The sequence below is a fragment of the Dermacentor albipictus genome, chromosome 1 (assembly GCF_038994185.2).
Source record: "Dermacentor albipictus isolate Rhodes 1998 colony chromosome 1, USDA_Dalb.pri_finalv2, whole genome shotgun sequence".
Classification (NCBI taxonomy): Eukaryota; Metazoa; Arthropoda; class Arachnida; order Ixodida; family Ixodidae; genus Dermacentor; species Dermacentor albipictus.
This window is the reverse complement of record NC_091821.1, coordinates 205992097-206006620: the sequence shown is the minus strand read 5'-3', so window position 1 is coordinate 206006620 and position 14524 is coordinate 205992097. Positions and strand designations below refer to the sequence as shown.

General features: G+C 45.6%; 1 protein-coding gene across 1 annotated transcript in view; it reads left to right on the top strand.

The window, feature by feature from the left end:
• Positions 1 to 11344, top strand: part of LOC135896705 (zinc finger CCCH domain-containing protein 15) — a 32871-nt gene extending 21527 nt beyond the window's left edge. The window contains exons 9-10 of the mRNA XM_065425195.2: positions 3782 to 3866; positions 11154 to 11344. Coding sequence (XP_065281267.1) covers positions 3782 to 3866; positions 11154 to 11260 — 192 coding nt within the window. The 3' untranslated portion in view covers positions 11261 to 11344. The remainder of the gene's footprint in view (positions 1 to 3781; positions 3867 to 11153) is intronic.
• Positions 11345 to 14524: the final 3180 nt, after the last annotated feature.

Genomic DNA, 14524 nt, shown 5'->3' with positions numbered 1-14524 from the left:
TTAGGATGCGTCAACATCGTCAGTGACGACCGCACCTTTCTTCTCCTCGCGCCCTGCCCATTTGGGGTTCTCGCCATCATTGGCGGCGCTACATTAATTACCGACTTTTGGTCTTTACCGCGCTTCTTTTTACGGCGCTTTCTCCTTGCACTCGTTTTCATGTCGCCTCGTGCCTCGTGCTGGCCGGTACACATTTCGTCGGCCCGGATCGGTCTCTTACCCGCACAGTCTGAGTGATTCTCACTTAAATCAACACTCTCTCTGCCTCGACTGGCGGACAGCTCAACCGACTCTGGCACAATGCAGCAGGCTTTACTCGAGTAAGACAACTCGCACTCTTGCGAACTGCCCTCTGCTACATTGCCCAGCTCACGCTGTGCATCGGCACACAGCCCGTCGGTATCGATCGCTGTCTCACGCGCACAGTCCGAATGATTAACAACTGAATCATCCCTATCTAGGCCATCTAGACTGGCGGAGAGCCGCACCGATCCCTGAACAATGCAGTTGTTCTCTCGTGGACTACGGAGCTCGCCATCCCGAGAACTACTCTCAACTGCATCGCTCAGTTCGCACTTCACTTCTGCACGCAGATCTGACCTGACATGGGTGCTCGCTTCTGTCGGGTTAGAAGTACCCTTTTCTTCGCTAGCAACCTCGCTAACATTACCAGCGACGCACACGCTCGGTAACTGTGCCAATTTGTTCGCAGCTGGCCTAGCTGTCTCTACAGTCATCTGTTGGCACAGCACCTCGTCGCTCTCCTTGCGGCCTTTAACGGCCTCTATTGCCACTAAGGCATCGTTAGCAGCTAGCCTTTTCCCTTCACTTATGAATCTGCAGCCAATCTCACAGGCACTACTCTTTTCGTCGGCTTCTGGCGAAAATCCGCTAGACACTTGCTCATTCTTTCGCTCTGTACTTCCTACAGAATTCTCAGACAGCCGTTGTCTCTGTGCCAATAACTGATCACAATACTGTATCTCTTTGATCAGTGTTGCTTTCTCTCTCTCATACTTTTGCTCACGCTCAAGCTTACGTTGATTCTCACGATCGTGAAGCTCACACCTAAGAGTAAGTTCTTGAAGCTCATGCTTCCGTTCATTCTCGCGTTCTTCACGCTTATGCTTACTCCTAAGTTCACGACGCTCTCGCAAACGTACACGACGCACACGCTCCCGTGGCTCCTGTATCACCTCCCAAGCAAGCTCAATGCTTTTGTCATCATTGCCACTATCATTAATCGCCTTTATGATAGCTGGCGTTTCCATCCGTTCGTCCGCCTCAACTCCCAAATCGTCGCACACCAACAACAAGTCTAACCTCGTCAACCTTCTAAGATCCATGGCAGCTGCCCCGACAGGTGGTTAAAACTGTTTTCCTTAATTAATTTGTGCAAACACACAATGCATCAAACTCCCGATTCCCAGAACTATCAAAATGAACACACAACATTTGAGTCTGGCGAATCATAAGGAAAAAAACCACGCGCTCACTTACGGTTGCAGCACCCTGCCATCCGGTTCATTTGTCCGCTGTTCCCGGTTCCTCCGGACTCCCTGGGTCGAAGGCTCGCTCCTTCTTCGCTACTCCCAGTTTCTTCGGACCTCTTTCGACGAAGGCTCACTCTTCTTCGCTCTTCCCGGTTCCTTACGATCTCTCTCGACAAAGGTTGATTCGTAGCGCTGCCACCAGCTGGTGCATTCGGAGGCGATCCTACCGCTGTCAACCAGATGAAGGGGTTGAGGGACGGACTTCGGGATGAAAAACCACAAACTTGGGAGTATTTATTCTACATTATATACAGTGAGGTAAGCGACAAGTAACATTCGTACACTCATTACGGGCCGGCAGCAACTCGGACGCTGCGGCCCGCGGCAAGAAGTTCGAGAGAGGTGAATCAGGGAATCAGGGCATGTCCCAGCATCTCTGGAAGGCTTCTTATAAGCCCTTCGAGCACTGTAAGTCACGTCAGGTTTGACCAATGGGAGAGTCCGCTCCGATGACGCCACTTTCAGCCAATGGTAGGCGCCCGTGTCGCGGTGTCACACCTGGCGGCTCTCTGCGGTCTTGCCTCGCAGACTGGCAATGCACTTCTAACGAGGAGAAGGGGAGGGCTGCTCATGCTCCATTGTCCGAGCCCCCTTCTAATCCCGGCGGCGTACGAACTTGTTGGCACGTGAACTTGTTGCCTTCAACTTGTTTGCTCGGCCGCTCCTCTGGAATGTGCTTTCCTGCTTCTGCATTCCTCAATTAGCTGTGCTGCGTTTCGAAGTGGTTTGGGGAACTCGAAGTAGCCTCAGGAAACGGCGCCATATCTAACAGTGTTTGCACTTTTGTCATAATAAAATAAATACATGAATTTAAACTTACAATAGCTCCAAGATACTTCAGAATCAACTGAATATCTTTCGCACCCACGTGCCATCAAACAAAGGCATCTGTAAAATCTCGGTTGCTGTGTATATTCGACTGTGAGTGTGATGAAAGAAAAAAAAATGCCATGAAACGCTCAGCCTTTGCCTTGAGTGCCATAGATGCCCAGGGCAAGGAACAAGCTGCCGTCATGATCACTGCTGCGGACCCAGACACAGCAGAAAAAATGGCAATAGCCCTCACCATTTCCACGTGCACTGGCGCCGTCATAATCAGTGACTCACAAGCAGTGTCACAATTACCAAAAAGGAAAAATCTCAAAGAAAGCCCTAAGCATCCTTACCAAAACCTTTAATTGAAAAGGAGATCTCCCAGAGACCTACATCATCTAGACCCCGAGACACGAGTCCCTGGCAGAGAACGAAGCGGCCAACACTGCTGCATGGGAGCATACAAGCTGGGCTTTTCTGCCAGAGGGGACCAGAAAGGTGACGAGACAGGAAGACATATCGAATAAATACACCAATATTCTCCAGCACCGTAGACTCGAACAAAGAATGTGCCCACTACCTCACCTGAAACTCAACAGAGAAGGCATGGTTATTTTAAGAATGTAAATGAACTCCTATGTTTAACGGTATCCTATTGCATAGGATATCTCCAACGCAATTCCCATGCCTCTGCAAGTTTTGCGGAGTCCCTGGCACCTTATGCCACATGCCCGCAGGACCCCCACAGAAACCGAAGACGGAAGATGAAGAAACAGCCAAAGAAGGGAAGGCAGAAGAGGACAAAGAAGAACTGTGGGAGACCATGATGTCTTGCCCAGAACTGGATGACTAGTGAAAGCTGGTGGACCGGGCCAGGGTGGCAGCGAGAGCCCACAGATTCCTGGAATGACGAAGCCGCTCACCTGAGGGCAAAGAGAGATCTCTTTCTCTGTATCACTAGGTTCAGAAATAAATGCGTATTTCTCTTTCTTTCTGAAATCTCTAAGCACTATAAATAAAGACTGCCGAAATGTTTTGAAATAACTTTTAGTAAGAATATGAAATTTCATTGCCTGCAGGCGTGGCAAGATCTTATTAATACATAATACTTTCAGTATAAAAGCTTTAGTGAAAGTTCACAGTCATGAGTATAGGTCATATGTATGTCTGCTGTATTTGTACCTATATTTTATCCCTGGATGTGTTTGACAGAAAGTAGTGCTCAATAACTAACAAGTCTGCACATGGACATATGTACAACTTGTGTTGTCTTAGAACGTGGCAGCACGTTCATTTATCTCGAAAGACCAAATTCTTAAAATTTGGCATCAAAGGCTTATTTACTATTTAATAAAATTAGTGTTTAGCATAATTGTGCCATGGCTCTTTATGGTGTTTGTGCTTCTGGTTACCAGGTTATAAGAGAGATCACCCTGGAAAACTTGATGGCAGAGTCACTGCAATGTGGAGACATGGCAGCTGCAGCTTCCTCACCAATAGGTAATGTTAGTTTTGCATGTTCTCTAAACACTGCAGTGTCAAATAGTGGCGCAGCAAAAAATAACTGAGACATGTCCAGCTCTTAGTTAAAGGAAATGTTGTTCACTTTTAAGGGAAAGTTGTGCCATTTTTACAGGGTTTACGACATTTTAGATGTGCTGAAGCTTGTTAGCCCCTCCTGATAAAGCTTCTGTCTCATAAAAGTGATGATTATTGCAACTGATCATAACCAGCTTACGCTAGCAGCATATAGACTACGTCCTTTTTCTGTGCCATTTGGTTTGTAATAATTTCTAGTGAGACTTCTGTAGTCATCACTCCTTGTGTTTGTCAACTATAAATAAAAATGAGCTTGTAGTTTGAACCAGTGTTTCGGAAAGGGGACTTGTCTTTGTACAAAGACCACTATTAACTGTTTGACCACTGTTAATTTTCTACTATATTCTACCTTCTACTTTCTACGTCCTATATGAATACAACAATCAAACCCCCAACCCTCACTCCCTAGCAGCTGCAAAGCAACTGACCACGGCGGCGGTCAGACCTGTGACGCAGCAGAGGGTGCTAAGAATCTCTGGATCCGGACAGGCCACCATTGGAATCTGAACCTGGCAATGTTTAACGCTAGAACATTATCTAGTGAGGCGAGTCTATCAGTGCTGTTGGAGGAATTAGAGTGCAGTAAATGGGATATAATAGCGCTCAGTGAGGTTAGGAGGACAAATGAAGCATATACAGTGCTAAAAAGCGGGCACGTCCTGTGCTACCGGGGCTTAGCGGACAGACGAGAACTAGGAGTCTGATTCCTGATTAATAAGGATATAGCTGGTAACATACAGGAATTCTATAGCATTAACGAGAGGATGGTAGGTCTTGTGAAACTTAATAAGAGGTACAAATTGAGGGTCGTACAGGTGTACGCGCCTACATGCAGTCAGGATGACCAGCAAGTCGAAAGCTTCTATGAAGACATGGAATGGGCGATGGGTAAATTCAAAACAATATACACTATACTGATGGGCGACTTCAATGCCAGGGCATACAGGAATTCTATAGCATTAACGAGAGGGTGGCAGGTCTTGTGAAACTTAATAGGAGGTACAAATTGAAGGCCATACAGGTGTACGCTCCTATATCCAGTCAGGATGACCAGCAAGTCGAAGGCTTCTATGAAGACATGGAATGGGCGATGGGTAAAGTCAAAACAAAATACACTATACTGATGGGCGACTTCAATGCCAGGGTAGGCAAGAAGCAGGCTGGAGACAAGTCAGTGGGGGAATATGGCGTAGGTTATAGGAGCAGCAAGGGGGAGTTATTAGTAGAGTTTGCAGAACGGAATAATTTGCGGATAATGAATACCTTCTTCCGCAAGCGGGATAACTGAAAGTAGACTTGATGGAGCCCGAATGGCGAGACTAGAAACGAAATAGACTTCATACTCTGCGCTAACCCTGGCATCGTACAAGATGTGGACATGCTCAGCAAGGTGCGCTGCAGTGACCATAGGATGGTAAGAACTCGAATTAGCCTAGACTTGAGGAGGGAATGGAAGAAATTGGTATATAAAAAGCCGATCAATGAGTTAGCGGTAAGAGGGAAAATAGAGGAATTCCAGATCAAGCTACAGAACAGGTATTCGGCTTTAACTCAGAAAGAGGACCTTAGTGTTGAAGCAATGAATGACAGTCTTATGGGCATCATTAAGGAGTGTGCAATAGAATTCGGTGGTAACTTCTTTAGACAGGATACAAGTAAGCTATAGCAAAAGACGAAGGATCTAATTAAAAAACGCCAATGTATGAAAGCCTCTAACCCTACAGCTAGAATAGAACTGGCCGAACTTTCGAAGTTAATCTACAAGCGTAAGATAGCTGACATATATATGGTAGTATAATGTGGATAGAATTGAACATGCCCTCAGGAACGGAGGAAGCCTAAAAGCAGTGAAGAAGAAACTAGGAATAGGCAAGAATCAGATGTATGCTTTAATAGACAAAGAAGGCAATATCGTTACTAATATGGATATGGTAGTTCAAGTGGCTGAGGAGTTCTATAGAGGTTTATACAGTACCAGTGGCACCCATGACGATAATGGAAGAGGGAATAGTCTAGAGGAATTTGACATCCCACAAGTAGCGCCGGAAGAAGTAAAGAAAGCCTTGGGAGCTATGCAAAGGGGGAAGGCAGCTGGGGAGGATCAGGTAACAGCAGATTTGTTGAAGGATGGTTGGCAGAGTTTTATAGAAAAACTGACCACCCTGTATACGCAATGCCTCATGACCTTGACCGCACCGGAACCTTGGAAGAACGCCAACATAATCTTAATCCATAAGAAAGGGGACGCCAAAGACTTGAAAAATTATAGAGCAATCAGCTTACTGTCCGTTGCCTACAAAGTATTTACTAAGGTAATTGCAAATAGAACCAGGAACACCTTAGACTTCTGTCAACCAAAGGACCAGGCAGGATTTCGTAAAGGCTACTCAACAATAGACCATATTGACACTATCAGTAAGGTGATAGAGAAATGTGCGGACTATAACCAATCTTTACATATAGCTTTCATTGATTACGAGAAACCGTTTGATTCAGTCGAAATCTCGGCAGTCATGCAGGCATCACGGAATCAGGGAGTAGACAAGCCATATGTAAAAATACTGAAAGATATCTATAGCGGCTCCACAGCCACCGTAGTCCTCCATAAAGAAAGGAACAAAATCCCAATAAAGAAGGGCGTCATGCAGGGTAATACGATCTCTCCAATGCTATTTACAGCATGTTTACAGGAGGTATTCAGAGACCTGGATTTGAAGAATTGGGGATAAGAGTTAATGGAGAATACCTTGGTAACTTGCAATTTGCTGATGATATTACCTTGCTTAGTAACTCAGGGGACCAATTCCAATGCATGCTCATTGACCTGGACAGGCAAAGCAGAAGGGTGGGTCTAAAAATTAATCTGCAGAAAACTAAAGTAATGTTTAACAGTCTCGGAAGAGAACAGCAGTTTACGATAGGTAGCGAGGCACTGGAAGTGGTAAGGGAATACTACATCTACTTAGGGCAGGTAGTGACCACAGATCCAGATAATGAGACTGAAATGATCAGAAGAATAAGAATGGGCTGGGGTGTGTTTGGCAGGCATTCTCAGATCATGAACAGCAGGTTGCCATTATTCCTCAAGAGAAAAATGTAAAACAGCTGTGTCTTACCAGTACTCACCTTACGAAAAGGGTTCTACTTGAATTCAGGTCGACGAGCTATGGAAAGAAGAATGCTGAGTGTAACGTTAAGTGGGAGGGATAAGAAGAGAGCAGACTGGATGAGGGAGCAAACATGAGTTAATGACATCTTAGTTGAAATCAAGAAGTGGGCATGGGCAGGGCATGTAATGAGGAGGGAAGATAACCGATGGTCATGAAGAGTTACGGACTGGATTCCAAGAGAAGGGAAGCGTTGCAGGGGGCTGCAGAAAGTTAGGTGGGTGAATCAGATTAGGAAGTTAGCAGGGACAACATAGCCACAATTAGTACATGACCAGGGTAGTTGGAGAAGTATTGGAGGGGCCTTTGCCCTGCAGTGTACGTAGCCATGATAATGATGATGGTGGTGGTGGTGGTGGTTGGTGGTGGTGGTGGCGGTGGTGAATTTTCTACTAAGAAAGCTTGGTCCATATGTCACTGTGTGCATTTTATAAATGAATAATCCCATTTTTTTTTGGTGTAGCTTTAATATGCCGTTTGCAAGAAAGCTTGAACACATTCTGTTCTCGTCACATTGAGTACTTCATCTAGCTTCAGCCAAACTTTCAAGAAATACTCGGCTAAACTTCACAGTTCCTTGCTAGTTGGCATAACATACCACCCCATCGCACACCTGCCAATCTGGGGACCTCAAAATTAAAGAGATTCACCAAGGGGCCCAGAAATTGTCGCTTTTTTTTTTCTGCCCCACAGCATTGTCAGAAATGGCTCTGAATGGCTGCCAGTAATCACCACCACCACAGCACCATACAGTTCTTAGACGTCTCGGCGCTCATACTGTGACTGGAGACAGAACGTGCTTGCGTGTATGATTCCCATGACAGTATAATGTATATGTAATGTCCCATGTCAGTAGCCCTGTTTCACTCTTAGTATGCTTCACCGAATAACATTTCTGTGCAGCAGCAAAACTAACTTAGGCAACCAGCCACTAAGCAATGCAAAAAAAAAATTCTATTGTTATAAGCGATCACTATATCTGGACTGCTGTAAAGAAAAGCTGCAGAACATACCTTTGTAGCTTTGAACCCAAATTTGCCCCCTTGCACTAAGGAATAGACGTAGAAAATAGGCTGTGAAAATAAAATGTTTATTTATACCTCTAGACACCGTGTCAAGCGTTTGGCGCACTGAAATAGTAAGAAATCTGCACTTGCTTTCACAGCAGTTTCAAGTTTACAACCACAGTGTGTATCATGTCCAGCTGCTGCATGTGCACTGGCAGCAATACTTAAGTGCACACGAAATCAATGAGTGATTCGATCGACAACAGCGCACTCTACATGAACATTGAGGTCAAAGATGGGCCATTGTCAGTCTCATCACTGCCACTGCTCTAGTTGCCTCGTTCGCACAGTGCCGCATCTGCCATGACACTGATTGCCTCATCAGAGATCTCTTCGCAGAATGAGGCAGTACTATCTGCACTCAGAAACTTCTCCATTGAAGCACCAAGTGTCTCATCGTCAGTAACAGTGTGCTCCCAGAGCTCGGTAATGTCAGTGGCTTCCACCGTGTTGGTTTCACTATCATGGGGGGCTTCGCCATGGTGCAAAAAGCTCACCTTTTGTGTTGATCGGCATGGGCACTGGTTCATGATCGCAGCGCTCCCAGTTTTAGAGTTGCCAATATCACCGACTGCATGGGCTCATACTTCTTTTAGTCTTTCAAAGTTTGCAGCTTTGTCCCAAGGGACACAACTTTGTGCTTTGTCGGCACCATCTTGCAAACTAAGCTGTCCGCTGCTTTGGGGCTGCTTCCACAGAGCATTTCCACGCTCGCTGAGAGAGAGATTGTAAAAAGGGCGGCCGACACCATGCTGCTTCGCTTTTCACTTTTCTATTTTCTTTCTCTCTTTCTCTTCTCTGGACGCATATAGCCAGTTTCACGTACTGCGACTAGAGCGGGGAAAAACAAAATCTGTGCAGTCGCATGCGTCGCAACGTAATTTATGATCATGGGCAATACAAATGCGAAGCAGCTGGCGCCATTTTGTGGCACGCTGCACCAACTTGCAATGCTCTCTGTGGCTATCGCAATTGTGCTGTGCGGTAATGGCAGCAGATACAAACTCACGTAGGCAAATTTTTTGCCCCATCTTGGCATCGTTCATATAAGGGGAACTTGGAAAAGCCAAAAGGCAAAATTTTGATTGTATTATCCGACATGCAGTCATAGCATATTGTTACGTATGTTTTTTTTCTCATAGCCCTAATGCATAAGTAGGTACTCGTAAATCAGCATGTCGTTATAGCTGATATATTGTTATATGTGGTATCGTTATAAGTAGACTGCACTGTATTAGACCTTTGCCTCACACGCACTGCTCAATGCATCTCTTGATCTGAAGCGAACCGAGTTAGGCCTACACTACTTACACACAAATGGCTTAGATTTAAATACGACTTCAGCTAGCTACCCAGTGCATAATGGCAATCATGATGTGTCTGTGCTGCATTGCGTGTTTATTTATTTGTATTTTTATTTATTTTTATTTATTTTTATTTATTTTTTTCGCAGAAGTAGAGGCTGTTTTTCGAGAGATTTATGGCCGTGTATACAATCAGAAGGATTGGTCAGAATTCGGGAGTGTCCTGGACAAATCGGGAGAGTTGGCCTTTGGCTTCAATGGGGCTACATGTTGGCAAAAAATCACTGATGATTGCAATACTCCATATTGCAAAATTTTAGCACAGCTGTATAAGTGTTTTCATTTCGCGATATATTGTGGCATGGCACCACGCACCATACTCACTGGCAGAGCCATGGCATGTAGCGGTATTTATAGAGTGGCCACACTGTAGATGCTTCCTGACAACTGCAGCTTATGCAGCCATAATCTTTAACAGGAAATGCTTGCGGCAAACGCTGTGCACGAAGGTGAGCTTTCTGGTTCTTTTTTCTTTCCCGCACACGGCCGCTACCGCAGATGCAAGTGTCATTTGGTGGTGCGTCAAGGTGGCTTCCTCCGCTTTCCTCCTTGCGCTCTCGCCGTATTTCATCCCTCGCCAGACTCCGCGTTCGTTCTTTCATCTTTCACTGTGCTCGTTCACACGGTTACACCGCTGAGGCACGCCGACGCTCAATGCAGGAACAGACGCCTAAGAGTTGCACACTAAAAGCTCCGATTTCATTGTTTGCAGTAGGATTGAAGCGTAGCTGCCTGCAAGCTAGCTTTCAAGTGACATTTTCGCTAATTAACTTGAGCAGGGCAAAACATTATTGAACGCCGATTATGATACTCCCTAATGCGAAATTTAAGCGCAACTCTATACGTGTTTTCATTTCGCAATATATTGGATTGTGTGGACAATCTGTCTCATGTCGCACATTGCAAACGGAGTTAAGTGTGGCTCGACTGTCTCGCTAATCGGCAAATCGCGAGAGGCAGCATGTGGACGACGCATGTGTGCGAATCACAGCAGCCACCACAGACAGATCTCCTTTCATGCAATGCTTTGTTTCCATATATGGTACGAGTGGCGTCATCAGTCAAAAGACAATGTGCGCTACTCTGGCGCCATCTCATAACCATCGTTACCACAGAGCCTATCTTGTGCGGCACTACGCTTCTCACGGTTTCGCCATACCCTCCCCCTCACGGTACTGCTGCGCCCTCCTCTGCTTTCCTCCTCGAGCCCTCTTTGCACATCCCCCGCTTGGCTCCACATTCACTCTTTCATCTTTCGCTGTGCTCGTTCGCTTGGTTACGCCGAGGGACGCTGAGGCATGCCAAGGCTCAATGCAAAAACAAGCTCCTAAGAGCTGCGCTCTAAAAAAAACCAACTTGCACGACGTGACAGTGAATAGCATTGTTTCACCCATTCAGCTGTTGAGTCTGTTTTTTAAAAGCTTATCTCCAGTTATGTTGGTACATCTTATAGGGTGTGTAGTAACATCTAGTGCTCCGGAGGTCAATTTCAGGAACATTCCCTCTATCATTTTGATCCTTTCATTATGCTGTGACACTTCACACATACAACCTCGCTGGCACTTACGAATATGTTTGTTGTCATTTCAGCTTCTATGGCTACTTCTGTACCAATTGACGAGAAACTCTTTGAAGATGATGACTTGGAAGATCTTGAAGAACTTGAAGATGAGTTGGAGGAACTTGCAATTAAGTGATTTGGTAGGTTCATTGGACTGTGTCGCTGCTTGTTGCAGTTTTATTTTTGTGAATAAATGGACATGAGTGAAACAAATTTGAAACAGTGCACTTCCTTATCTTTCTGCTGTTGCCCAGAGTTTCTGGCAAGAAAGCAAAATGTTAAGGTTTTGCTCCAGAACCTTGGCCACATGTTGTGGGGACACCTACCTGTCTACTTTTGTCTTAAAGGATCTGACATTGGCTAGCTGAAAAATAGGCTGCTGCGTTCATGGATTATTTTTTTTTCCATTCATTAGCAAGAGAACTGTTTAACAATTACACTGCACAGTTTTGAGAGAGCAGCACAAGTTGCAGTCCAAGCTCGTGATACAGTTTTTACCTCAAAGAAATGCAGTAGCGTAGAGCATAAGGACAGAACAGAACAGACAGCAGCACTGTTCTTCTTAGGTGAAAAATGTCAAGTTCTGTAACTGAATTGTGTGTGAGGGGGGGAGCTCGCAGTAACATGATCAAGTGTGCGGCCATGGCTGTACATGGCTGTCACTGTGGCTGAGCGTTGGAAGTAATCTGCGCGGGAAGGGACAAAGACTGGGCGAGCCGAGATGGCTGGTGGCTTAATGTGCGCTGTCTTCCTGCGCACATATTGTGGAATCTCAAGCTTCGAAGACGTATTGAAGCATGAAGCAGACGAAGAGTTCGCTTCCCTCTGCCTGTGCTCTTCATCACGCCAGCATTGTGGTAGCAAGTGTTCGCAGTCATCAAGAAAGGTCTGTTCATGTTTGCTTGTGCTTGCAACATTCTATGCTTGTTATTTAATTAGTAAGCAAAAAAACTTTGTTGTAGTTCACTACTTTGCTATTGCTATCATTGCTTCACCTTTCAGATGAAACTGACTTCTTTAATCATGGAACTAATACTAAAACAACGCATAATGTAATGGCTACCAAAATTTTGGACGCCGTACCACATATTGCTTGATTTCTCGGACGACACACATGCACCATGTTGTAAATTTACAAGAACAAATGTGGCGGCCACAAACAACAGATTGTCGCCCATCACCTTGCTTGCACAAGATTTTAAAGTGAACCTTTCTTTGCAGCGTCCAATGGGTTTCGATGCTGCATTCGTCGGCCTGGTGTGGAGAGCGGTCCGTTGGTATAGCTTCCTTCTACTGTAGGCAACACTATCAGCTGCAGCGGTGGAGTGGACGTGAATGCTTTTCAGGCTTCACATTGTACTGCCAATGTGGAGATATCTTCATCACCATCATCAGCCTACTTTACGTCCACTGCAGGGCGAAGGCCTCTCCCTGCAATTTCCAATTACCCGTGTGCTGCACCAACCAATTCCAACTGACGTCTGCGAATTTCCGAATTTCATCACCCTACCTACCTTCTGCCATCCTTAACTGCGCTTCCCTTTTCTTGGCACCCATTCTGTAATCATGGCATAAAACCGCATCTTTGGTTGCTGACTCTCAAATTCAACAAAATGACTTTTTTTTTTATTCAAATGTTTTTTTCTGGGTGCGCAGAGTAATTAAGGAATTTTCACAGCCCTTTAAGCTGTCTGCAACTGTAATGTGTGAAAAGGTTAAATTTCAATATAACGAAATTTAAATATAAGGAACTGCCAATTTTACCTACTTCGTTATATCAAGGTTTAATTTACTTTAGATCTCGAGTGCTTTCTGTGGAGCCACAAAAAACGAACAGCAGCTGTCATCATTGAAAGAAAACCTTTGGATATTTCTCCATAGGTTCACAATTTCTCCAAGGTTTTCCATCTACACCAACACTCTAAAAGTTGGTCAATTTTTGTTAACAGGGTGTCTACCAACCGGGAAAACCGGAAATTCTCGGGGATTTTGAGTAGTCTGGAAATACTCAGGTAAAACTAAGGGAATTTGTGCTTCTATCAAGGAAAATTGGCTAATTTTATTGAAAGGGAACGAAAGTCGCTGTAATGCTGGCACGAGTAAGAGAGGAATCGCAACGAATTGTCTTTGATGCCGTGTCATCGGCTGGAGGAGTTGCCAGTGTACAGTCAGCGGCCGACCTTCCGAATGCCCGATAATTCGGACGGCTTCGCGGTATCTTAGAACGTCTCTGAAAACGTATCTGAAATTTTGGGCGCAAGAACCCTTCGCCGTCTGATTTTCCGGACTATTTGCCGTGACCGAAGGTCCGAAACGACATTAATCAAAGCCACCACCGCTGCCGTTTTGATTGCCTCGCCGCCTCGAACCGGCACTCTCGCACGCAGATCCGATGGCAGCCGTAGCCACCACCGCCGCAACGCTAGGCCTAGCTGCTTCGACGTTTGCTGTTAAGCTTCTTGCCGTGTTTTTCATTGAAATTGCCGATGTCAGCAATGGCACCGACTCCGCCTTTGTGGTCATCGCGATTCCATTGCTTCGACGCTCTGAAAGCACAATGCGTTGCATAAAGAACGACAGAAAGCTGAGCTGGTTGGTAAGGATTCATTATGCACAAAAGAGGCGAGGCGTGCAGACAGGACGCAAGAGTAGAGAAGTGGACAACACGTAGTTGACAGTCGGCGTTCGCGTTGTCCACTTCTCTACTCTTGTGTCCTGTCGGCACGCCTCACCTCTTTTTTGCGCGTTGCATAAAGCCGGGTTCCGAAAGTTAGTTTTGCCTTAGTACAGTGATGCCATGCGGTGAAGCATACGCAAATGTATTGCAGTGAAGCGTAAGCGTGGGAAGGGGCAATTCTTACGGGACACATGTTGAGAAAAAGCGCAAAAACAAAAAAAGGAAACGAAGACGCAGCGCTAGTTATGTAGTACCAACTAGCCCACCAGTGTGTTCTCTGGAACACATGTATTCCTTAACTACGCATGCACCCGTCATATTGTCACAGTATAGGAGCACTGAAATGCCTAAAAAGTGTGTACAGGCAGGCCTTCAGAGCATTTTCGGATGTGCCTGTGGCGATTTAAACCCATAAGGGACATAAAAAGACATGCATTCTTTTTTTCGAACTGCCCGATTTTTCGGACGTTTTTCGCGGCCCCTAGGGAGCTCGAAAAATCGACTGTACAAGTGACCAAGAGGATGCTTCAAATGGTCCGTGGGACGAACGCGCGGCGGAAGGAGGACGAGAACATCAAGGACCTACGCATTGAGGAATGAACGGGAAAGGAAGCGTGCCATCGCTTCTTTCAAGGAGCTTGGGCTCAAGTAGTGGCTGACGCCGAGATGCTAGGTGACCATCACCGAAACCAAATAAACACTTAAAAGCAGTGAAATGCAACA